This window comes from Panulirus ornatus, chromosome 14 (genome assembly GCF_036320965.1).
Source record: "Panulirus ornatus isolate Po-2019 chromosome 14, ASM3632096v1, whole genome shotgun sequence".
Classification (NCBI taxonomy): Eukaryota; Metazoa; Arthropoda; class Malacostraca; order Decapoda; family Palinuridae; genus Panulirus; species Panulirus ornatus.
Window position 1 is genome coordinate 2,123,892 of NC_092237.1, and position 27,692 is coordinate 2,151,583.

Consider the following 27,692-nt stretch of genomic DNA (forward strand, 5'->3'; position numbering starts at 1 on the left):
GGTCGTGAGATAATGGTACAAACAACATCTCCGAGGTTCAGCAGGGAGGCGGAGGGCCAACACACTGGAAGACGGAGGGGCACTGTAAGCTGAGCAAAATAACTGACTTTCGTCACGAGTTTTTCTGTCTATACACATTAAGCAGTAACTGATAGTGCAGTCTACCTTAAATGCACGGCAAGTAGAACTCGTTCTCTATCATCTCTCTCTAACACAGGTGTAAATATTCATAAATAATGGCTATCCATGATCTACACGTCTTTACTGACGCGCCATATCTACATACAAGTCTAAATACCACACATCATATCTACATACAAGTGTAAATACCACACATCATATCTACATACAAGTCTAAATACACACATCATATCTACACACAAGTCTAAATACCACACATCATATACTACTAACTCAAGACATCCACATGAGTCACATACAATGTCCAGACACCCGGCCACGTCACTTACCACGGGCCACACACGTCTCACACATAGCCTGAACATCAACACATTCATTTACTAAATCCAGGAACCAAGAGACGTTGCTTAGCAGCTCCAGCTACAACAACACACACGTCATTCGCTGAGTCTGACGCAACACGCAGCAGGTCCTCGCTGCTGCAGGAGTCACAGCCAGGGTCACTCACTGAGGGAGGGACGACGCAGATGACGGAGGTTGCTGCGCCGGTGTTGCCAGCGCCCGTGACCTCACACTCGACCCCACCCAGGGTCACGCTGCTGTTGGTCGCCCAGCCTGAGGGGTCGGGGAAGCCAGAGCCGGACACCTCCAAGCTGTAGCCTCCGCCGGTGCCTCCTGTGGTTGGCGTTACTGAGGTCAGTGTCAGGGGCACGTCGTAGTTCAGTTGTGACGGGTATGGCAACGCCGCTCCCACTGGCTGCATGGCAACGGTGACGAGGTAGTTGCCGGCCCATAGGCTCACGTTGCACGTCACCTGGCAACCCATGGCAATTAGAAACATGTTGCCTGTAGAGGTATGGCATTGTCTGCCAGCATGATTACATGTGAAGCTATAGCAGAGTGTAGTGTGGGTCTGTACCTTATAACGTCACCTGACAGTCACGAGACAGTACCTGAGTGGTCGTCACATCCGTCACAGTGCAGTCTTTGCCTCCCACTGTGACGCTGTAGTCGCTCACGTTCATACTGGTGAAACCTGTCCCCGTCACAGTGATGGTGTGCGTGCCTGTCTCATCTGTGGACATGTGACGCACTTGTAATGACTGTATTGAACATTTGTAACACCTGCACCTAACACTTGTAATGACTGTACTGAACATTTGTAACACCTGTACCTAACACTTGTAATGACTGTACTGAACATTGGTAACACTACCTATCACTTGTAATGACTGTACTGAACATTTGTAACACTACCTAACACTTGTAATGACTATACTGAACATTTGTAACACTACCTAACACTTGTAATGACTATACTGAACATTTGTAACACCTGTACCTAACACTTGTAATGACTATACTGAACACTTGTAACACCTGTACCTAACACTTGTAATGATTATACTGAACATTTGTAACACTACCTAACACTTGTAATGACTATACTGAACACTTGTAACACCTGTACCTAACACCTGTGCTTAGCACTGTGCACTTTGAAGTATATTGTGGTCATCAGCAGTACAAAGACGGAGACAATGATATTGTTTATTACATCTCCAGAGGCTGAGTATAGTATATGAAGAGAGAGAGAGAGAGAGAGAGAGAGAGAGAGAGAGAGAGAGAGAGAGAGAGAGAGAGAGAGAGAGAGAGAGAGAGAGAGAGAGAGAGAGAGAGACATAAACCTTTACAGCCATGAATCAGAGAATGACAGTAACATTCTGTCTTCCAAATCTTTGTCATGCGTGGAGGGAGTCATGCTGGCTGGCATGAGAGCAGTGCATGACAGAAGATGGGCACAGCGATGCAGATGAGGACGACTGTCTTGCATGCTATACCTGATATAGAGACGTATAGACACGTCCTCACCTCGCGCCATGAACAACAGCTCAGGCAGCCACGGACCACTTACCGCCGCTGCCAGACACGGACGACAAGGACGGGGCGTTTGTGTCGTCGTACGTGAAGGTGCAGTCGCCCAGGCAGGCAGCTATGTAGTCGTTCACCAACACCACGACCTGCGGCGACACAGGCCACAGTCACTCCGTTTCTAACTGTCTATACTTATTCTATATACACAAACCTGACTGTCTATATTTCTGTATAATACACTGAAATCTGAGTGTCTATATTTCTATATAATACACAAACCTGACGGTCTACAGTGTACAACTATAATACACCGGACTCGCACTGAAGACATAATGTAATCAATGTGAGCTTGAGGAGCGTACTTATCATCCTAAAGTTTAACTAATCATCGGGATCTTGAATAGCAAATCACAGGGAATATTTAGACATAAATGATGAACATGAACCAATCATGGGGAGTCGCTATTCTTACGTGAAGCATAATAAACAATCGTAGGGGCATTCCCAAGACTTGCACGCTGAGCACGAATCAATCACAGAACGTCTCTAGTCTTACAAAATGCTCAAGAGCCAATCATGAGGCATCTCTGGACTTACATGAGGATTGTCGTTGTGGGTCGAGAGAAAGTCAACAGACAAAGTGTCGTGCCAGATCTTGGCATCTCCTGTCCTCCGGGTCTGGACGTGGATGTCGTCCCTGAGGGAGGCAGGAGGGCCAGTGTGTTAATTACGCGAGTCTTGAGGTGAACACTGACCACGTCCGTAGGAGGCCATGATCTCACGGGTAGGAAATCCGTCCCATAAAATAAGGACGTCAAAAGACTAAAAAATTATATGATTAAAGAATCCATTACGGGTAGAGAGAAGCATTTACTGAAATGTGCCATACAATCAACATATGTAATGATATGATGATGATGATGATGATGATGATGATGATGATGATGATGATTTCATACTTAGCGAGACACAGGATATCTTTCAGTTACCCAATTCATCACGTGGCCTCCTGGGGAACTGTCCATAAAATAGAGGGAGCAGTTCTGAATGCACACCTGACATATTTTGTTACAAAAATGAGAAAAAAAGTAAGTATATGTGAGACATAAACATCGTCTTTTTGGTAGGTCTACGTTGTTTTGATCTGCTCATGATTACCTATTTGTACGGTGTAGGAGAATGTTTCTCTGCTGTGTGTGTGTGTGTGTATGTGTGTGTGTGTGTGTGTGTGTGTGTGTGTGTGTGTGTGTGTGCGCGCGCGCGCGCGCTTACACCGGGAGACTCGAACCCGGGCAGGGTAATCCTTCTTCGGCAACGTTGACCACTACACACACTGCACTACACACGTCTGGCATCGCCTTCAGTTTCCTGCACTACCTCATATAACACCAAACGGACGTCTTCCGGCACACGGACTGCCCTTACCACGGACACCCCCTCCTGTATGAGCAAGAACGTCTCCTCCCTCCTCCCGCATCACCTCAACCGTCACTTACCCGTCGAACACCAGGCCGGAGACGTCCACATCGATGATCTCCTTGCGTCCGGGGTCCTCCGTCCACTCCACGGACCAGGATCGCTTGTAGCATGAACCTGACCTTTTCACCTCGACCCCACTCCTGCCCAGCCCGTTCTCTATCATCAGCTTCAGCTCCTGCTCAGTTACCGACGGTGGAATACCTGTAGGTGGACGGGGAGTCTGAGGTTCCTGTCTTTGGAAACTGGAATTAGATATGTCAGGCGCAAGAGATATCATCAACGTGCGAAAGGTGTTAACGTTGCTGCTATTTTTTTTTTTGTTGCGCTATCTCTTACTGCTGCCTCGTGAACAATGGGAGAGCGAGAGAGAGAGAGAGAGAGAGAGAGAGAGAGAGAGAGAGAGAGAGAGAGAGAGAGAGAGAGAGAGAGAGAGAGAGAGAGAGATGAAGCATCGTGACAGACGCAGCATTAGTGAAGGCCCACCTGACACAGTCTTTCCCTGGATCAGGAGATCCCAAGTGCCCGTCACGGGGTGCGTGGCCACCTGCGTCCTCTTGACCTCTACCTGGCCCTCGTTCACGCTGAAGTTGGCACCGCTGGCGTCCCTCAGCTCCTCCACCCACGACATATTGACTGCCGGGTCACAGGCGCATTAGTCTTCACTCGTTGCACTACAGGAGGGGAATATACGGGCTTTTGCTATGGGTAAGCGGCTCTCCCAGTGTTGGGTTTACTTCGGGTTTACTTATAACACCTGCTTCTAGGTTACGGCCCCGTCGGCGTTCGCTAATTATCCACTACACTATGTGCGTTCTCTGGGCGGTCTAAAGCGTTCAGCAGGGGACGCAGGGCAGAACGCACCGTCCCTCAGTGAGGCCACAAGCAGATAACAAAATCCTGACCAGTCAGTCCAAAAATAGTCCACAACCAGACCAGAGGTAAACCTAGTAGTAAAGTACTACAAACTAAAGTATACAAATATATGTAGTAAAGTAGTAGATGTGAGTAACACCTGTACTTCCGTTACTGTTAAAACTTTCGGTAAGTACATCACTATGGAAAAGAAGTACAAGGACTCATGCTTAATAGGTGAAGGTAGTTTTGGTACTTACCATGAGGTTAGAAGGTGTTAGTACGGTACTTAGCCGTCCTACCTTCGACGCTAAGAAAGGAAGAGACATACATGTCTTCTGTCTCGAGTTATAAAAAGGTACTTACCATTCGTCGACAAGTTGAGATACTTACCAAAGTCCACAATGTCCTCAGGTACTGACAAAATGGAACGTATGATCATCATTCATAAAGCAGGAAATTCTGACCCATAGTGCAGTTACTTTCCAGATACTTATCACGGAGAAGAAGAGAGAGATCAGGTACTTCCCAGGCAGGGGAGAAGGGGGAGATCAGATACTTACCATCGCCAGTGAAGACACCCAAAAGTGGGAAGTCCCCGGCGCAGTTGGAGGTGATGAAGGAGACGTCGAAGGCGTTGGTTCCCTCCTCCTCGACGGACGTTACTTGCACGTCCGATACCAGGATTCCTGCGGACTTGAGGGCTGAGGGACGCATCTGTTCCACTGTGGAGAAGGTGTTCGTCAGTGCCACTTTGGTAGGTGTGGTGATGATGGGTCAGGTTACTATGGAGGGGCCGCCTGGTCCTCCTCCTGGCGGAGTTAGTGCTGTATTGTGGAGGGTTCTGCTGGGATCCAGTGTGGTTGCTGGACTAAGGACTAAGTATGACTATGTTGGGACTAGTGGCTGTGCTAGAGATAGCGCTGCTCCTGTGTTGGCGCTAGATGATGTTGCTGTGTTTGAAGTAGTTTATGATTTTGCTGTTTTGGGGTTTATGTTTAGTGTTCTACCTACGCTGGGACGATCCATCAGAGTCGTTCTGACTGATTTCATTTGGCTAGTTAGTGTTCTTTCGTATTCCTTGTTAAGGCTAGCATATGTTTCTCTACTATATGTTTAACTAATGTTGTGCTTTGTTGAAGTCAGGCGGTACTAGAGCTGAGTTAGGGAGTGTTAACACGATTTTGACAGCAGTGTTGTGGTTATCCAAGAGATCATAATCTGACGAAGCTTCAGGAGGGACTGCTCTAGATGCTCAGCACATCTGGAGTTTGTGTGTTACGGACCATCCACAGGAAACAGGACCAGGGAAACGAAGTTCAAAGGTGAGGTCTGGCTCCTTCATTAGCGAACTGAATAGTACCAACGCCTTGCCTAGGTCAAGGGTCATCACTGGGTCAACCAAGATCTTGCAGCATTAACGCCACATGACCAAGACCAGGAACCAGTGATGACACTTATCTAAGAGTTTTTCCCTTTATTTCAGAGAAGAGGGACGCTAAACTCTGGCCAGAAGCTACTGTCTGTTGCCTGACACACGACTGGTTTCTCACTAAGAACAGTGAACTATAAACCCTTCCATACCTTCCTACCCACCAAGACTCACCGTTGATAACCTCGTCAACAATAGCGAACTCATCGCAGTAGACCTCATCGAAGACGGAGGCCGGCTTGGGCATCCGGAAACGTTTGAGGAGGAGAGTTTCTCCACTCAGGTACTGGTCCTTCATCCAGGAGCCAGCCACCACGTTCCGCAGGTCCATGCATTGATAAGTCCACCTGAAACAAGGAATGGACGAGGAGCTGTGAGCCGCAGCAGTCTGGAGAGCATAATAGTCACGGTAGATGTTAGCCAAGTGTCTGTGTACGTTACTCACAGGGGATCAGCAAATGCCAGAAGGACTGGGATGCACAGAGGAACACGTATCAGGTGAGTGTGGAAGCGACACAAGGCTATCAAAGGAGATTAAGCACAAGATAAATTTCAGGCAGAGTGCTGGAACATACGCAGGAAGGATCCGAATATTACAGAGAAGAGGTAGAGAAAGGTGAGGGAGAGGAGGGGGGGGGGGGGGGAACAGAAGAACCTGTGATGCCCTCCACCACACAAGACGGTCACATAAATGATTATCAGAATCAGAGAACTGCCTTTCACCTGCTACATTACATGTACGACAATATCCAGGACACTACATGCTACCCATCCCAGGCCCCCAACCTTTCCCTCCCCACACTGGGCTCACCGTCTTTCCTTACTCACCCAGTTTTGGTGGAAGTGAAATTGTGATTAAAGGTGATGGCGTTATCTCGGTATCTGTCCCACTTGTCCCACCAGTAGAACCTGACCTCCATGGTACTATCTATGTTGCCCATGAGCGCGAGGCAAGCCTGTCGGAACCAAACACAAATCTGTCGCTTTATCTTCGTCGTAAACAACAACCTGAGTAAATATCTTGATAAAATCGAAATCGATGTACAATCTATGTACAACCCAAGACCTGCGTTTATAACCAAAATGACCCATTAACCCCCCCGCCCCCTTCCAAGATCTATTAACACAGCTAATATTATACAATCATAGAAAATCTTAACCTGTAACCCTACACACGTTATGTTGTTACTATCTCTCAACTTGTGCTACAGGCAGCGCAAAGGGATACATCAATCTACATTTTCTGAACGACACTTTCATTGTGATGATCTGCTTTGTATTTTCTGTGGGAGAATATCTGCAGAACAGGCAGGTAGATAGATCAACATTTGTGTTCAGTCTCTACCAAATACCACCAACTTGGTCATCAGCTCACATCACATGATGATAACTTACTTCTGAGTCGCTTGTCAGTCAAGTTTCTACCAGAGATGTTGACGTGATGACTGAACACATCAAATGTGGTACAACAATACAGTTAGTGACGTCAGAATGTTGTCAGGTCTGGACATCAGATGATTCCCATGATGTGTCGTGCAGACACGACATGGAAACGTTGAGATATACAAGTGTGAGTTGCCTTAACTGGCATATGGATACATTCAGTCAGTGCCAAAAATAGCTTCATCTGAAAGTCTTAGGTCATCTTTTTTTCTTCTTAACAGGAAAGTAAAGTAGTAGGCGCTACTTGAAACTACGGGTTCGGAACTCCAACAAACCAGAAGTCTGATGGTTATGTCAAACCTGGGTCTCGAACCTGTGTCTTCAGCGCGTGTTGCCGTATGTTTGTGGTAACCCCTGCAACGTTGTATTCCTGGGACACTGAAAGGCTTAATGACTGACCTTTCAAGAATATAACTTGGGTTTCACTAGCCGAAGAGAGATGGTGTCCTTGATTAGCCTTCCCTGGGGAAATAAATCTACCGCAGGCAAATGAATGGGGAAAGTCAGTGCAATGACGTCGAAAGATATCTTTCAGATACTTACATAAGGATACTTGTTGACGTCAACCATCTTATCCAAGTCTTTCTGATAGTAGAGCTGTGGCGAGGTCCGATGCATCTGCTTGACCCGCCTGAGGGAAGAAGGCACGCTCGTTAACCTTCAAACGCTCATTAACCTACAACAGCTTCATACTCTCTGTAAAGACCAGTTATCTCTTATCTTGGCTTTATCTTCAATCGCACACTATTGTAGCTTCCTCCTCAACCAATATCTCTCTCAACATTCTCCTCAATCAGCTATTTTCTCCTCAAGATACCTATAACCTTAGCTTATATGAAGTCTCCATATTTAGCCACAGCTTTAGCTTAACTTTGTCCCCAGTCAGCTAACTCTTCACTCTCTTCCACATTTCATTACAACCATAATATCCTGTTTACTCAACTGATTGAGATCATATTTCCATCAGTGTGTGAAAGCTTTCAGCTTCCCTCCCAGCCTGCAGGAGGTCGAGTTAGATCTCTCCTGCCGCAGAGTACCACATCCCTCGTGTCATTCCTCACCTGTGAGGTACCAAGACCCACCTGCCGCAGAGTACCACATCCCTCGTGTCATTCCTCACCTCCACCTGTGAGGTACCAAGACCCACCTGCCGCAGAAAGGTACGACGTGGTCGACAGTGGTGCCAAAGCTCCCCTGGGGCTCCTCCTCCCCTAACTCGTAGCTGATATTCAGGGCGAAATTTGGGTCATCCCCCAACACCTGGCACAACTGATCAGTCAGGGTCAGCAATTGTTCCCTCACCTGTAAGGATGACGTGTGACGGTGAGACAGAGAAGACAAAAACATGTTCTTCCACTTTGATATCCGGGTAAACATCAGTAACCCTTCAGGAAAGCAGACAACCAATAAACAACAATAACGAATGAAGATGCGATCCCGCCTTACCTGCTCGGGGTTCGAGACGTTGACCTCGACCGAACTGAAGCCATTGAGGAAGATCTTGGCATTGCCTGGGTTGCCCTCGAGTGTGAAGCGTTGCGTCTCCCACAAGACCCTTGGGTAGATCTTCACTTGCTGCACCTCGTTGGAGGCCTGGAAGGTCTGCAGCTTCACAAACTTGGCATCGAAGTCGTTCATCATCAGCCTTAATCTGGTGCTGTCTGTAGGGCGGAGGGAAGAGCCCAGGATCAGTCGTCTCAAATACCTTCCGTGGAAAGGAGTATACAAAGAGTCCCTGACGCACCTCTTACTGATCCTCTCGTTTTCTGATAACAAAACACGAATAACTGACACAGCTCTTCTCAGCGTGCGTCACCCCCGCGACAGACATCTTACAGATGTCCAACAGGTATATGGAAACGTGTGACTGTGAACTTCATGAGTAGTTCTGAAGTTTGTTCTGATGTTCATCATGAAAGACTCATTCATTCGTTACTACAATAAGACAAAGAATAAAATGTCGACACTTGGGGAACACAGGACACCAATATAGTTATGCTGGACCATCTTTATGAATCATTTTCTTCATCATGAAACAACATACAAAAGATAAATGTTTTCATAGTTTCCTAAAAGTTTAACAAGATTCACTCAACTCATTGAACAGGAAACAATGTTCAACACGCACGGACCATAACTTAGTGAACGAGGACCACTGCTCAACACGTACGGACCATAACTTAGTGAACGAGGACCACTGTTCAATACGTGCGGATTAATGCAAAAGGACAAGTTTTACGGACGAGATGTACTCCAGGCGAAGTAAATGTGTGGGGCACGAAGCGCCAGGTGGACGGGCACCGTACCTGTGGCGTGGAACAGGATCTCCAGGTAGGTGGGAGTGTCGGCCCTCATGGGAAACTCTGCCCAGTGTTGGATGAACTCCTGCCGGTAAAGGAGGACAACCATGAGCGGTCATGTGCATGGATGTGAACACACACACACACATAGGAAATACTTCTACAGTATAAGAGTGGCGGATGATCATACAGAATAGAATAACTGAGGGCGTAGTTCATTCAGACATCATACATAAACTTATGACAGTAGAGACTGCTCAATAGACAGGGCCCAAAGTGAGTAAGACTTCCTCCTGTACAGTGCCAATGGGTTTTCACTCACACAGGACCCCCCTCCTCACCTTGTCATCCGGGTTACCGTTGGTAGCGATGTAAATGAGAGAGGCAGACCCCAGGTGAGCAGCGATGGAATATATTCCGTCATGGGGGGCGTGAATATAACCTGGGGAGAAAAGAGGTTATGCAATACATACATATATATATATATATATATATATATATATATATATATATATATATATATATATATATATATATATATATATATATATATCTTTCATACTATTCGCCATTTCCCGCATTAGCGAGGTAGCGTTAAGAACAGAAGACTGGGCCTTTTAGGGAATATCCTCACCAGGCCCCCTTCTCTGTTCCTTCTTTTGGAAAATAAAAAAGAAAGAAAAAAAAATTGAGAGGGGAGGATTTCCAGCCCCCCGCTCCCTTCCCTTTTAGTCGCCTTCTACGACACGCAGGGAATACGTGGGAAGTATTCTTTCTCCCCTATCCCCTATATATATATATATATATATATATATATATATATATATATATATATATATATATATATATATATATATATTTTCTTTGTGAAAGAAGTAAACTTAAACTGCATAGATATAGTGAGAGAGGGTTGTGCTACTGTTATTATAACACCTGCACCATCCTGACTGTTCACTACCAGGTTTTCGTCAAAATATTGCGTCTGCATCGTGTGACTTCCTCTAAGGTTATCATGACAACTACACAAAGTCGATTCATTACTACCATCTGGTAAACAATCTAACTGAGGCATCCAACTACCATTACCTCCTGAAATCAGGTCGTTATCTTACCATAAGAACTATCCTTCCCTCCTACTGCGTAGACCATCTCCATCCTTACATCTTACGTTTGTAAGAGACTCCTTTGCCTCGTCTGGTGGGTATGTGGTAATGTGACCCCCACCAACGGGCGAGGATGGGGGGACATCTTTCCCAAACTGAGGTCAAGGAAGATGTGATACCAGCGTAACCTTCTTACCTCTGAACCTTCCGGTGGATGGAGACTCGAGGGGGATGTCAAACAAGGTCTCCAGGGTGACGGAGGCCGTGTAGTTCGGGTGGGAGGAGTTCAGGTTCTGCCACATGTCCGTGTTATCCAGGTCGTCGAAGGAAACCCCCTCCCATAGCTCAAACAGCAGCCCACGTTCACCTGGGAGGGAAGGAGAGAGAGGTCACCTTTGAGCGGGAGTGAACATTAGTCAGGTACGTGGCAGTACCGAGGGAAGGCAGATCAAGGTAACAGAATACTTGAAGGTCTATAACGAGGTTATCTGTTTGTAAACAATGATATGAATGGCGTTTCTGTAGACCAGAGGAAAGCTAACTGAAACTCTTACAAGGTACATGAATGTGGAACTTCGTAAGGACCTTATGCAGACTTATCGCTGAACGATGGACATGAGAGAGAGGTCAAACAAACCATAGCAGAACCCACAGACTACGATAGAGCCCATAGACTACATACATTACACCCCACAGACTATGTATAGGGCTACAGTACAGCCTATAAACTTTCGTAATGAAATGTACATACTCTATGAAAATGCACTACATGCAGGTATATTAGTTAGAGCTGCACTAAGCAGTATGCTCCGTAAAGCTATGGCAAGCAAGCGCACTCATGTGAAGTATAATGAAGTATGCTGAGTTAACCTGTACGAATTTTGATTAGGCCCAGCTGCTAAGCTGTGCTGTATCAGTTTGTAATAAGTCAAGGTTTACTAGACCAAATTACATTCAGTAAAGCTATACTAACGTAAATCATCTTCAGTAAAGATGATCTAGATCAGATCCTACTCTCTCAAGATGTTGTAACCCAAAATATGTTCCGTCAAGATGTATCAAAATATCCGAAGTCAAGCTGTGCTAGACCAAAATATAATCAGTCAAGCTGTACTAGATTATACTCAGCTAAGCTGGGCTAAAGTTTACTATTTTGAGCTAGACCGGAAAAAAAGTATGACACAATCATTTAAGAATGGTAACCATCACTGCAGTTACATTCCATCCTGGTCATTGTTGATGCCACATTCCTAACACACACACACAGCGCAATGGACTATGAACAGCACAATGGACATGTGAAATACCGGAACGAACCAGTCCAACGTAATGACACTAATTTTGCCAATAAAATTGATGTTATTAGATTGAGGACGCCAGGGTTTATCTCAGTGGTGGACGGACGCCATAGATGATTCTGACTGAAACCGTGAATTGTAAGTTTACTTCATACTCAGTTTATGGTGTTCATTTGATCTCATGGTTTGTTCTAATTCAATGGAAAAACTCGAAGATTACATACAAGTTGATTAAAGAGCGTATTTAGATAATATTTCATACTTCGACTTCCATCAAAGAAGTAAACAATATATGAAGATTAGTTTTCATGTTGTCAGGCTATCTGAAATATTTCCTTCTTTCACTCCGGAAATTCATTGGTTCTTACTGTGTTGCCAATGTCTCCTAGTTTTTTGATGGTCCCCGAAAGCTTCACCAACGTAGAAAAATTGATCCACAGGAAGCACAACAGACAATCTTTGCAGAAGGAACAGGTGGAACTGTAGAAATAGTCAGAAGGAGCCGAAGGATCAAGACAGTATGAGGGTAGATGTATGGGCCATTTCTGAGCCAGGAGGAGACGTGGGAGGCATCCCTGGGCCTGGAGGAGGCGTGGGAGGCGTCCCTGGGCCTGGAGGAGGCGTGGGAGGCATCCCTGGGCCTGGAGAAGGTGTGGGAGGCGTCCCTGGGCCTGGAGGAGGTGTGAGAGACGTCCCTGGGCCTGAAGGAGGCGTGGGAGGCGTCCCTGGGCAAGGAGGAGGCGTGGGAGGCATATCTGGGCCTGGAGGAGGCGTCCCTGGGCCTGGAGGAGGCATGAGGACGTCCCTGAGCCTGGAGGAGGCGTAGGAGCATCCTCGAGGATGGAGCTGTGTTGACGTACGACTTACCTGAGCCTGGAGCTGTGTTCACCTCTGGCGGGGCCAGGCAGGTGATCGTCTCATCGGTGACCTGTTGCAATTCGCACACCGCGCCGCCCACTCGCACCTGTCGCACAGCACACACCATTAGTCTCTAATGCTCGCTGATGAGCCACAAGGTTAGATAATCCCACTAATTGTCGCACCACATTTGAACAGCCCACCGCCACACCACCGCTACTAGCTGCCACTACCTGTTGCACCACAGTTAATGGCTGCCACTACCTGTCGCACCTCATAATCCGCTGTTGTTGTTGTCAACAACAGCACAAGTCACAACAGTCCTCCGCAGTGTGTGTACTGAGCTCACAAGGCAAGGTTGGCAAGCCACATGCACACAGTATGTTGAACGAGGGAAAAGTTAACCGGAGACTTGATGACAACTTTCAAAATCCTTCGTTGATTTGATTATGATGGTACTGAGTACTTATCAATGATACTGAGCAGTCATGAACTAGATGATGATAATAAATAGTCGTTACCTGAACAGTCATTAACCACAGGACGATACAGGAAATCAAGCAAGTGAGGGATCAGTAGAGCCAAGAGGCAATATTTCTACAGAAGTAGAATACAGGAGGAATGGGTCAAGCTCAGTGATGCAACAGTGAATACAGAAAACATGAAGACTATGTCTGAAGGGGTAAGTGTGGACGGTGGACCAGACCGTATTGATGCACTAATACATGGGTATCAACACACACACACACACACACACACACACACACACACACACACACACACTCACTGATATACATATACCTTTGTCTCTATCTATATCTACTTATCTACATCTTTCCATCTATCTCTTCATTTAGACTTGTCTGTCTATATGTCTATGTTTGCCTTTCTATCCGTCTATATAAATCCATCTATCAATCTATATAGATACATAGAGACATATGAAGAGGAACATACATATATAGATACATAGAGACATATGAAGAGAAACATACATATATAGATACATAGAGACATATGAAGAGGAACATACATATATACATACACCTTCTACCACAGGACGGCCACAGGAGGAGGGGGAGGAGGTGGGGCGACCTACCTGTGTGGTGCCCGGGTGGGGATCGAAGCCTTGACCAGTGATGGTGATCGAGGCGCCGCCTCCCGTGGAGCTGACGGCCGGACTCACGCCCTCCACTCCTGCAGAAGAAAGACAGTTGTCATTAGTTATAGCGGGAGCACCACCTGCGTTGTAGCGGGAGCACCACCTGCGTTGTAGCGGGAGTACCACCTGCGTTATAGCGGGAGTACCACCTGCGTTGTAGCGGGAGTACCACCTGCGTTGTAGCGGGAGTACCACCTGCGTTATAGCGGGAGCACCACCTGCGTTGTAGCGGGAGTACCACCTGCGTTGTAGCGGGAGTACCACCTGCGTTATAGCGGGAGCACCACCTGCGTTGTAGCGGGAGTACCACCTGCGTTATAGCGGGAGTACCACCTGCGTTATAGCGGGAGCACCACCTGCGTTGTAGCGGGAGTACCACCTGCGTTATAGCGGGAGTAACACCCGCGTCAAAATGATATCTAATCTGAGGTTAATTAGTGTCTCATTTAATTAGGTAGTTATATCCATTCTCATTCGACATGTGTTTAAAAATAAAGTCTCATTTGATTGGCGATTTTATTTTTCTTAATTTGATATTTCCAGTCCCCCTGGGCTATGCGGTCTGCCTCAAGGAAGAAGAAAACCACCGATATTAATAATATTGTCCATTTCTATCCATTAAAGACAAAATTAGAAACATAAAGCTATGGATGATTGATATTAACACGAAACAAATACTCACACTAGACAGTAACCAACCGATCGCAAGGGAAGCGCTTGAAATAAGCTGGTGATCTGATGAAGACATGGGTCATGCATGACATGCACTGAAGTAATGACGGTGAACTATGGCAGACATACGTCACACTGCTGACGACATGAATATTTCCGTATGAGGAAGAGGAAGAAGAGGAGGAGGAGGAGGAGGAGGAGGAGGAGGAGGAGGAGGAGAACTGGAAGTGTACAGACTTACCAGCGTATGTATGGTGTTGGAAGAGCCTGTCCTTAGAGTCGACGTACATTCTATATCTGTCGGTGATGGAGGCGCCACGCTCCGTCACGTACACGCTGCCCATCATGGGCCCGATGGTCTTGCTCGTGACGAGACAGGTCAGCCTCCCGCTGGTGAGGGGTCCCCACAGCTCGTATGAGGGGACTTTGGTCATCTCACACTCCGTCCCACCCATGTACACCCTGTGGGGGAGGGGAGACTCTGTCAGAGAGAGAGAGAGAGAGAGAGAGAGAGAGAGAGAGAGAGAGAGAGAGAGAGAGAGAGAGAGAGAGAGAGGAGTACTTCTGATAAGATTTGTCAAGAGACAGGGTTAGCGCACAGCGCTCACCGCAGGATAATACACAGGTACCAAGAATGAGTTGTGTGTGTCACGTGTGACGCGTTACGTGCGTGCTGGAGAGACTGTGTGTTGGTGGAGTGTATGTAGGTCAGCAGCCCACATCCGGGACAGACAAGACTCCAGAGAGATACCTGGGCGCAGAGGAGTGAGAGATGACACGTACTTGGTGAGAACTATGCCCCTGCTGGGGTCCTTGGCGGTGGGGTCTTCAGTGTCTATCATGAGGAAGGTGTTCGTGTGGAACCATCCAGTGAACGTGACCAGCGCCCCAGGCAGCGACCACGTCGGCTCCACGGAAGAGATCTTGGGAGCCACCCAACCTGAGAACTACGACGAGAGACAGTCAGGGGTCTCGCTCTCTCTCTCATATATATATATATATATATATATATATATATATATATGTATATATATATATATATATATATATATATATATATATATATATATATATATATATATATATACATATATATATATATATATATATATATATATATATATATATATATATATATATATATATATATATATATATATATATATATATATATATATACATATATGTATATATATATATATATATATATATATATATATATATATATATATATATATATATATATATATATATATATATATATATATATATATATATATATATATATATATATATATATATATATATATATATATATATATATATATACATATATATATATATATATATATATATATATATATATATATATATATATATATATATATATATATATATATATATATCCGTGGGAGGCGTCACTCGCGGTCCAAAGTGCACATCAAGACTGGGTTTTACTTGACATACAGAAACAGTAATCACACACATACATAAATATATACAAAGACATAAACAGATACATGGAGCATTTCACAAAGTTATTGCATTGATAATCCTGCACACAGAAACTACACACACACACACACACACACACACACACACACACACACACACACACACACACCACTTCCTCTGGATCATGATAGAGCTGTCGTCACTGCAGCGTCATCTGGCTGAACATGCTGTCATCAACAGGTGTACACATGTCCACCATACTACCCGTCATGACCAGGTGTACACAAGTCCACCATACTACCCGTCATGACCAGGTGTACACATGTCCACCATACTACCCGTCATGACCAGGTGTACACATGTCCACCATACTACCCGTCATGTACAAACATATTCTTATGTAACACATATGTGTAACACACATATGTAACACACATATGTAACCTATTCTTAAGAAATGATTACTAGGTGCCTGCCGCTCCCTGCCATACAGGCATTATATAGATTACAGGCCGCCCTGCATGGATGACACAGGGTGTGTACGTATAGAGTAATGCATGACGCACGACTGTACGGTCCTTCAGCATGACCTTAAGGCCCTTCGTGCATGAAGGCTAGACTGCTGAAGTAATCTCTAAGACACGTCAGAGGTTAGGGTATCGTACTCAAGGGTGGTAGTTTCCTGCTCCAGGGTCGTACCGTCGTGCTCAAGGGTCGTAGTCATACCCACCCGCACAGAAACGTACACCCGCCCACTTAAACCCACCTATATAACAGCGTACCCTGCCCACCTGCGCAGTGGTGTACCCGCCCACCTACACCTACCTGCACAAAGGCGTAACCCGAGGCCTCCGTCCCATCAACGAAGACCTTAATCTGGTAGACGGTGGGGGCGCCATTATTGGTACGTCGTCTGTATGGGGAGCAAGATGGGGAGGTTAGTGGTTATGTATGGGGAGCAAGATGGGGAGGTTAGTGGTCATGTATGGGGAGCAAGATGGGGAGGTTAGTGGTCATGTATGGGGAGCAAGATGGGGAGGTTAGTGGTCATGTATGGGGAGCAAGATGGGGAGGTTAGTGGTCATGTATGGGGAGCAAGATGGGGAGGTTAGAGGTCATGTATGGGGAGCAAGATGGGGAGGTTAGTGGTCATGTATGGGGAGCAAGATGGGGAGGTTAGTGGTCATGTATGGGGAGCAAGATGGGGAGGTTAGTGGTCATGTATGGGGAGCAAGATGGGGAGGTTAGAGGTCATGGGTAGAGCATCATGGGGAGGGTACATCACTTTCTCCACAACCGCTATCCAGACAAACAAAATATTTCATAACCTGTGGGCCCTTCCAGGTGACGTGGCAGACTTCCTGGGCGTTGCACCTACTCCTGAAAATGAGTCATAGTGTTCAAGGTATGACGTCAAACAACTTTCCTGGCACGACCTACCCGGTCACACAGGCGATGCGTTCAGTGTTGCTCAAGTATCTGATGACGTCACACGAGATGGAGTCCTTCTCGTTGACCAGAGCGACCTGGTTACCCAGGCTCGGGTCGAACTGGTTGAACTGGTCCTCGCTGAACCCTGCAGGAGCCAGGAGGACCAAACATCAGAATGGACGAAACTTTGCACAGAAAGATTTTGTAAGTCTCTCTCTCTCTCTCTCTCTCTCTCTCTCTCTCTCTCTCTCTCTCTCTCTCTCTCTCTCTCCACACACAGACACACACACACACACACACACACACACACACATGATCAATAATCCGGATATCATTTTAATTGATTTACATCATTATTAGTAGAAAGAAATCCACAGTGTCCAGAATACGGTGGCTTTGAAGGGAGAGTGTGTGGTGGAGGGGGGCGGGGGCGGGGGGGGCACAAACAGGGGTGCGCAGCGTGGGGACTGCGGTATGGGTGGGGGGGGGGAGACAGTATGGGGTGCGCAGTGAGGGATGTGCATTAAGGTGTGCCTCGTAAGGAGCGCAGTGCCAGAGATGCGTCTAAAAGGAAGCACAGTTAAGTCCTGCGCACTGAAGGATGCGCAGGAAGGGGTGTACGCAGTGACTGAATGATAGTGAAGGTTGGACGGCAAGGTTCGTCATGATGAGTAAAGCCTTATGTACAGTGCGCTGTGAGGCTGAAGCACGGATGGGTGCGCAGTTGAAGACATATTGTGTCAAGTGCGCAGTATGGCAGGAGTGGGGTACGTAGAGTAATAAGAGCCACGCGAGGAGGCTTGCGCAGTGAGCAGCGCTGTAGAACTCACCTCTGCCGCTGATATACAGTGTTACACCACCGTTGGTGCCCATCCAGTAGGGCCATCTGCCCGTGATGAACGCTCCTCTGGTCGCCCCTATGGATACATTACACATACACACACATTAGGTCAGCCAGGTGACAACTTGTGGGAATTTCTAAATCAAAATGTGATATTTCAAATCCTCTAAGTCGAGAACCTAGTCAAGTATCACTAATCTAAGGTTAGATCTAAATCTAATGTTTTTACTGTTAAAAAACAACATTGTAACAACTAAATCAATGGTACGTTCATATCCCATTTCTTTGAAGATTTAGAACATTCTTCTAATTGTTTTTTCAATACTGAGGTTTAGAAGATAATCCACTGAGAAAGTTCTAAAAGATAATCAATTTAGAAGGTTCTAAAAGATAATCCTTTGAGATAACTCTAAATCTAAAACTCTTTGTTTTGATATTGTAGATATCTAAAGATTTAGAAGGATATGTTTTTGATTAAGCGATGGTTATGTCTGTTGTCCTGATCACCTAACAGTACAACAGTACATAAGTACAACCCTTAGGCACGATGGTACGACCCACAGGTATGATTGCTTGACCTTTGACCTGACCGTAAAGGATCAGGTCATTAAATCACCGTATCCAAGGATCCTACAACTGTGCTCAAGGGTCGTACCGACGTGCCTCAGGGGATGTGCTGAAAGGTTTCACATTTCAGATATAATTCTTTAAACTTCTGTCTTAACGTAAGGAAAAGGTTTCATACATACCAGTATATGATTTACATTTCAAACCGTCGAATGATCTTTATCATATAACGGTTAATGATTTGTATCATATAACGGTAAATGGTTTGTATCATATAACGGTAAATGATTTATATCATATAACGGTAAATGATTTATATCATATAACGGTAAATGATTTATATCATATAACGGTAAATGATTTACGTTGTGGACAGTAGCACTTGAGACTATGTGGACGAGTGTGAAACTCAAGAATTTCTCTGAAGTAAAGAGAAATTCCTGTGGTGGAGAGAGTGCAGTGTGGAGGAGGCTGGACACGTGCTCCCGTCGGAGGCTGACGCCCCTGGGAGAGATCACGGGGCAACGTAGGCAACGTGTGGCTCAGGACTTACCCACGAGGAGGACGGCCAAGACAGCTACACGCACGTCCATTATCTTGCCTCACTCAGTGACCTGCCGGGATGAAGAGAGAATCATGAGAGAGAGAGAGAGAGAGAGAGAGAGAGAGAGAGAGAGAGAGAGAGAGAGAGAGAGAGAGAGAGAGAGAGAGAGAGAGAGAGAGAGAGAGAGAGAGCAGGGAAGAGCACATACCATCGCCTCCTCTTATATACGAAAGACTATACGAAACATCCGGGACTCGTTATGCTGACAAAACAGACTGTTGGCCCTCGCTAAACTGGGTCGACCCGTTGAATGGCGTTGCGCCAACAGACATCAAATGTGCCAACAGGAACCAAGCTCACCATTCCCATTCATCCCGTCATTAATGATGCAATGGTAGTATTCTAACCACCCCCCTCCCCGCCCACCTCGTGTAAACAGTATGTATATAACGTTAATCATATAACGAAATCAGGGTGGAAAGAATTTCGCTTTACGAATTCATGGAGTGTATCAGAGTTGGACACAAGGCTTTGCTTTTATGAACGGGTTCTCAGTTCTATGTTTCTCTGTAGACAAATTGTTCTGTGTGCGAGAAGGATTTTGACAGTCTCTCCCATGCATGGAGATCTTACATGCCAAAAATCCTGTTCATCTGTAATGTATCAACCTTCATTATCAAGGCAACTACCATACTAATGAAAATGTTAAAATGATGTAAATACAATCGAGTGATGGAAGATACAACTTTCTAAATAACACAAACACATCCTGGCTCATCATGAGCCTGATCTTGTGGACACGACCAGACAGCAGGCGGATCAGAGAATGATGAGACACAACACTTGGGGAGGGAGGTTCCTTCCTCTGCAGCACAGGTGCCTGGTGGTAAGTCGCCGCCTTTACGTCTCTCACTTGACCCAAGACATCTGGCTTCCTGGTAGTCTCTTATGGTCATTTCTATATTGACTATGTAGCGTTCAATCCTACTAGATGGGTTATACAGAGGAATAGAGTACACATGCTCAGCTCCATGTGCATTAGACGAGATCAAAGTTTCTTCTCTATATAACCAATAATTTTCTACTTACTGTAAAAATAACTTAATATGCAGGAAGGGTAATTAGGTATAAAGACATAGTAATCATTCTGAAATATTGATTACATGTATAGCACATGTGTGTCCAGTCGAATGAATAATCCAACATGTGAAGCAGTTCCCAGGTGAGGGCCTCACCTGCCACCTGCTCTGCTAGATCCACCAGCTCCCAGGTGAAGGCCACGCCTGCCACCTGCTCTGATTGGATGTCATTTCCCGCTCGAGTGACGCCGTTCACCTGACTGCCATATGCAGATGAGACCAGAGGCCTAATTGCGATGATTCATTTCACGTCATTACATCTGAAAAGGTGAATACACGACACCTTGTTGCTATTTACTGGCGTCAGACGTGACCTGACGGTGTAGAGTTTCGAGTTTAGATGTTATCAGTTTGCGTGATGGACAGTGGATGAGGTGAGACTGGTCGAGTGAGGAGTAATGGGTCAGAGTTAACTATGACAGAATCATAGTAATATGGGCAAACTAGGAGCAAGACACGACCCACTGTTACAAACTTTCCCACTATCAGATTTTTGGTTCCATCACCCCACAGGTTATGGGCCCACACCCTACCATAACATACGGTTATTATAAAAGTAAAAAAAAATCTTATACACGCGGATTTCCGGAAAGGTAAGGTGTCTCTGTTGCAGCTCCATTTTCTAAGACATAAATCATGAAAACAATTAATCATTACATTATAACAACCTGTTACAAGAGAAATGCCATAATTACCTCGTCAGGTTAACAATGCCAGCCGAGGAAACTTGTATCCTGGAAGAGATACATTTATATATCTGTATTTCTGACCAACTTCCCTCTGGGAACTCCCTCAAAGGGTGACCACGGTAATAGTCTCCATAATTAGTGAACTCCAGTGCTGCTTCTTAACCTTTAGTGCCTCACCATTAACAGGCCACTGGCAGAGGGCAACTCTGGTGCAGTGTTTGCAGCGGCTTCTGCCTAATGTTCCAACCTACTTCAACCTAACGATCCTGTCTAACTTACCTGCATATAACTCCCTCTGTCTACTGATCCTACCATTTTGCCAAAAGGTTGGGCTAGAATATAGTGCTTACCACAGGAAAATCTAGTTTCCAAGAATGAGTTGTGTGAGTTAAGTGTTGTCAAGCGCTAAGCGTTACAAGGAGAGATCATATGTTCGTGGCCAGAATGCCAGCACTCCACTTGGGTGGGGATGAGGCAGAAAGAAGACACCTATCTGAGTCAGAGGAGTGCAACTTGACAACCACTGAAGTGGTGGCTCACAATGAAGCTGTCACTAGTAGTACCGGTAATATACCCACTGGTCGTTGGCTGCCTACCAACCACAACCTACCATGTATTCCTTGCAGCTCTGTCTCCCTCAGTCACCATCACACAACGCACAGATCATCAGCGTTACATCCACGACTGTGGAGGGTAAGGACACATCCTGTTCTCAGGTTAACATTTTTCTTTGTTTCCATCTTGCGTTGAGGTACTTAAAGATCTTATATCGTCCTTGAGTCAGTCGTCAACCGTATACAGTTGTGTGTGTAGTCATCACTCCCTGTGTCAGACTTGTGACTGATGGTTCACTCACAGTTTGGCTACGGAGACAATTTAGTCAGATCTAATCCCTGATCGAGTTGTTGTTCCCCGTGCGACGCCTTTACGTACATAACTTGTCTTCAAAGTGACAATTTCACTTAACTCGATTCTCTTTACAAAAACATTCTAACCTTCCCAAGTCTTCAGTGGGCGTGCCTTACTAGTCTTAAGGTGGGTGTGCCTCGCAAATAATTCAGTCTAAATACTTCCGAGTCAAAGGAAATTTATTATTTTGTAAAAAAAGAAAAATGTTTTAAAGCATGAAAGCCAAATCGATAATATTTTCATGACAGGATACAAGTCTCTCATGATGACCATGATTCTATCCTGTAATGATCACGGCAAGTCCTCACTAATAATTCCAGAGCTTCCAGTCTCTCATCTTATTGGTAAACATCTTTAGTCAACATTATATTTCTCTTCAACAACAGTCCCAATCACCAATGAACTCCCCATCACTCCTTATGTTATCAAGTGTCTCGTATAATGATGACCCACTTGTAAATCATCTTAAGATGACCCGTAACTATAAGACAGACGCCAGACTGTTCCCAGCCACACACAGTCAGGGATGACCTTCCCAGGGGACTCGTGGGTTCGTCGACCATTACCGCGGAGCGATGGACAAATTTTCGAAACTGTTCAGCCACATACAAGATTCAGGTGAGGATCTTACGTTCTGGGGGACGCGCTTTTCTACAACTTGGAGTTTGAACGTTTGAAAGGATGGACGGAAGGATGACCAGGATAACGTGAGAGTCGTCCTTCCGTCACGGGTAAGGGTCATGTATACAGCAAGAGCGAGGAAGGTTTTCTAATGATCTAGAACACCTGCAGATGTTCCTGCGTTTTCGACTAGTGATGATAACTTGACACTAACGGTCTTAATGACCCTAGCAGTTAATCAACCTAAAACTTACGTAACCAACTAATCAATCTCTGGGGATGACCATATGTTTCCTGCCAACATATCCCAACATGAGTCCACAGAAGCTGTTAACTCATGTCATTGGGCAACAGGAAGCAAGCGGACACAAGAGGCCATGTTTACAAACTATCAACTTCCACCTTCGGCTAACAGGTGTCAGCACCTCCCGGGGCTGACTCGGGTCACTTCGATACACCCAGCGAAGCATGAGAACTGTACAAGTAGATCAAGTCTTCCCTCGTACTCAACGAAAAATTGATAATAAATATACGTTAACCCCGTCGTGTATGGCTTAACACAGTCACGGGGAAATATGAATATGTGTCATTCTACAGATGATAAGATTTCTGGAGAGGTGGATAAAAGTCTCCTACTGACGAGATGATTCAAGTATGAACCAGATTCTATATGTTTCGATGATAGGCACCCACACCGCTCGCTCATATCACTCGTAAAAATTATCTTACAGAGTACCTTTCATGAGGGAGGGGAATGTGATACAAACTACAGACAAATCTGAAACCTGGACAATAGTACTAACATGGCCCTGTGTTCCCCCGAAGCCTCAGAACAGTCAGGAAGGCTCCAGGTCACCCATCGATGTACACACGGAACCATGTCTACCTCAGGTTTGTGACTCTCCTTCAGAAAGCTAAAGATACACCATTGACGCGTACACGACCCCAGTGTGAAAGATAAAAGGAGACAGAGGGGAGATAATACCCACCTGAGAGACGAGTAGAGACTGGGAGAAGTCACTGTAAGAGAGAGAGAGAGAGAGAGAGAGAGAGAGAGAGAGAGAGAGAGAGAGTATGAGAGATACGGTTTTACGACTCAGCTTATCAGGAGTGTGGGATGAGTAAAGTCCCAAGGTAGATTTTGAGAGGGGAACCACGTACCATATAAGGTGCGCGCGCCAGTATCCCCAGGAAGGAGGGGATGTGCACACCAGTAAGGGGAGTCCCTGCCCCACCGTTACTACTGAGGGGAACGAGGCTAGGGGCAACGTGGAGGGGGACCTACACGCACTACATACCTGAGTGTCTGGGTGAGGACTGTGGAAGAGCTTCACTCCAGCCCAATATATACTATTACTCAGGTGTCCCCCCCCCCACTCACCACTCCCCCGCTCCACCATAATCATTTCCCCATCCCCTTCACGCCCCCTATCCCGACGCCACCCCCCCCCCCTCCATCACGCCCTTTATCCCAACGCAACTCCCCCCCATCAAACCCTCTACTATACCTTCTTCCCCACCAGATCCTTTATCCCCAAAAATAGCCACATCACGTCCCCTATCACAGCCTACCCCCTCCTCTACCCCCCCCCTCCATTATGTTCATTACTCCCACTCGTCCCCCATCGTGTACACCCCCTGTCTACCCTCCGGTCCCACGTCATCATCGTACCCTACACCCCAACCAAACAGCCACGTCATTCCGTTGAAAAAAATCGACCTGTGTCAATTTGCTTGGAGGATGAAGAAATCATCAGAATCTAATCATTCATCAACGACGGAGAAAAACGACATAAATTGTTGATATTTAATCACAGAGGAGTGTTGCTATACCTCTGGCCAGGAGGTTCACAGCTAAGATCACCTACACAACCTCCCTCACCATGATAATACCTCGCTACATTCGCTTGTTGAAAGTTACAAGACTAGATGTAGACTTTGCTTGTAGACTTATAATCACATCAGCAAGATTACTCTCACAACCTGCCACATTACTCTCACAACCTGCAACATTACTCTCACAACCTGCAACATTACTCTCACAACCTGCCACATTACTCTCACAACCTGCAACACTGGTCTCATACCTTGCAACATTATTACACTCTGCAACCTAGCATACATTACTATTGTAAAGTTATTGAATTCATAGATAACATACTCCGAAAAATTACAAGATTTTTTGTAAGAATTTCATCCATTAAGAATGTTGTAGCTTAGATTTAGGAATAGTATCCAGTATTAGCCTATTGTAAATAATTTATTAATCATATAACAATCTAATCACAATTGCTTTTTCTTTGTAAACAATTTCCTTACAATGTCGAATGATGCATTGAGTGTTGCCCTATCCTTGCAACACATTTCTCTAACAATACAACTTGTCATGTGATTCAGTCATACAGAGTCAGTCTGGAGCCTTTGTACCTTTGTACGTATTGTCTTGATGGCCCTCGTCCACATGAGGGCTGGCAGTGTACAGTATATTCATGATTCTTGCGGTAAATATCAAGATGGTTTAAGAGCAGCTGACTTCTTCATGCCATCTACCTGCTACATACAGAACCCCCCCCCCCCCCCCCCCCAACCTCACCTCACACCCCACCCACCTCACCTCTACACGACTGGCGGAGTCAGTCTGTCAACTCTTTCCTTAACCTCATCCTCCGGAGTCCTTAACTTAACCTCATCCTCCGGAGTCCTTAACTTAACCTCATCCTCCGGACTCCTTAACTTAACCTCTTGAACATGAAGAACGAAGCCCCAGTCTTGCTGACACCTCACTGAGGACAAGACAACCACATGATGACAGAAGCTTAACCCCAGGAACACAGACTCACCTGACTCACCCATAAACACAGACTCACCTGACTCACCCATGAACACAGACTCACCTGACTCACCCATGAACACAGACTCACCTGACTCACCCATGAACACATATATAATCCTTTAACCACAAACACTTGACCCCTCACAAGGTGTCAGCTGGGGAAGATAGCAACAGCTGTGGTGCTTTACCCCAACCCCGAAGTTTGGCATCCATTCATTAATCAATCACGGAATGGATGAACAGCGGGGTGACCTGGACGCCGTCTGCCAGGGCCGTAAATCGAACCCACGCACGCCAGTGGATTGGTGGTCAGGAACACTAACGACAACATTACCGAGACGTCATCCTACAATCCTGTTTCTATGAATGAAGATATTAATTGATCTTAAATATCAAGTTTGAACAGATCATCTGGCAAAACAATTACTAACTCTTAACTGAAGAAGAATTTTATCACGAAAAATCCATATTCAGTAATTGCTTTCTTCTGACGAGTCGTTCTCATGAGCAGGAGTAAGGACCAGGTCGTATGTGAGAGGATTCCATAAGAGATAATACGATTTAAATATATTCTATCTTAAAAGAATATGTGATCGTGAATCGGATTAAGACCACGTAGTTTGGTTCCAATATGGAAGGTAACTTATTAAGGGTGCCACGCGCCACCATCCCCTCCAGACCTGAGGAATAAAATCAACATATCAGCTTCATCAGAACCTCTAGCTATAAATATATAAATCAACATATCAGCTTCATCAGAGCCTCTAGCTATGAATATATAAATCAACATATCAGCTTCATCAGAGCCTCTAGCTATAAATATATAAATCAACATATCAGCTTCATCAGAACCTCTAGCTATAAATATATAAATCAACATATCAGCTTCATCAGAACCTCTAGCTATGAATATATAAATCAACATATCAGCTTCATCAGAACCTCTAGCTATAAATATATAAATCAACATATCAGCTTCATCAGAACCTCTAGCTATAAATATATAAATCAACATATCAGCTTCATCAGAACCTCTAGCTATGAATATATAAATCAACATATCAGCTTCATCAGAACCTCTAGCTATAAATATATAAATCAACATATCAGCTTCATCAGAACCTCTAGCTATGAATATATAAATCAACATATCAGCTTCATCAGAACCTCTAGCTATAAATATATAAATCAACATATCAGCTTCATCAGAACCTCTAGCTATAAATATATAAATCAACATATCAGCTTCATCAGAACCTCTAGCTATAAATATATAAATCAACATATCAGCTTCATCAGAGCCTCTAGCTATAAATATATAAATCAACATATCAGCTTCATCAGAGCCTCTAGCTATAAATATATAAATATATGACTATTACATGTCCTTCAGCTGTCGCGCCATACGCTTCCAATGACGCGTGGTCTTCCTATCGTGACGTGTTAAGTAATGAATCCATCACTGTTCAGTACAGAAGGATATTATGTTTGTTTGGTTTTGTGGTAAACAATCCATCACTGTTCAGTACAGAAGGATATTATGTTTGTTTGGTTTTGTGGTAAACAATCCATCACTGTTCAGTACAGAAGGATATTATGTTTGTTTGGTTTTGTGGTAAACAATCCATCACTGTTCAGTACAGAAGGATGTTATGTTTGTTTGGTTTTGTGGTAAACAATCCATCACTGTTCAGTACAGAAGGATGTTATGTTTGTTTGGTTTTGTGGTAAACAATCCATCACTGTTCAGTACAGAAGGATGTTTGTTTGGTTTTGTGGTAAACAATCCATCACTGTTCAGTACAGAAGGATGTTATGTTTGTTTGGTTTTGTGGTAAACAATCCATCACTGTTCAGTACAGAAGGATGTTATGTTTGTTTGGTTTTGTGGTAAACAATCCATCACTGTTCAGTACAGAAGGATGTTATGTTTGTTTGGTTTTGTGGTAAACAATCCATCACTGTTCAGTACAGAAGGATGTTATGTTTGTTTGGTTTTGTGGTAAACAATCCATCACTGTTCAGTACAGAAGGATGTTATGTTTGTT

General features: G+C 45.0%; 1 protein-coding gene across 1 annotated transcript in view; it reads right to left on the bottom strand.

Moving 5' to 3' along the window:
- LOC139753147 (fibrocystin-L-like) overlaps window positions 1-19,536 on the bottom strand; it is a 58,859-nt gene extending 39,323 nt beyond the window's left edge. Inside the window, 23 exon segments of the mRNA XM_071669315.1 lie at window positions 650-955; window positions 1,095-1,216; window positions 2,057-2,162; window positions 2,614-2,713; window positions 3,513-3,696; window positions 3,979-4,128; window positions 4,911-5,072; window positions 5,954-6,126; window positions 6,608-6,735; window positions 7,766-7,853; window positions 8,370-8,524; window positions 8,669-8,883; window positions 9,529-9,607; window positions 9,864-9,964; window positions 10,822-10,992; window positions 12,791-12,887; window positions 13,881-13,978; window positions 14,857-15,077; window positions 15,399-15,562; window positions 16,896-16,983; window positions 17,511-17,646; window positions 18,332-18,418; window positions 19,463-19,536. Coding sequence (XP_071525416.1) covers window positions 650-955; window positions 1,095-1,216; window positions 2,057-2,162; window positions 2,614-2,713; window positions 3,513-3,696; window positions 3,979-4,128; window positions 4,911-5,072; window positions 5,954-6,126; window positions 6,608-6,735; window positions 7,766-7,853; window positions 8,370-8,524; window positions 8,669-8,883; window positions 9,529-9,607; window positions 9,864-9,964; window positions 10,822-10,992; window positions 12,791-12,887; window positions 13,881-13,978; window positions 14,857-15,077; window positions 15,399-15,562; window positions 16,896-16,983; window positions 17,511-17,646; window positions 18,332-18,418; window positions 19,463-19,502 — 3,171 coding nt within the window. The 5' untranslated portion in view covers window positions 19,503-19,536.
- Window positions 19,537-27,692: the final 8,156 nt, after the last annotated feature.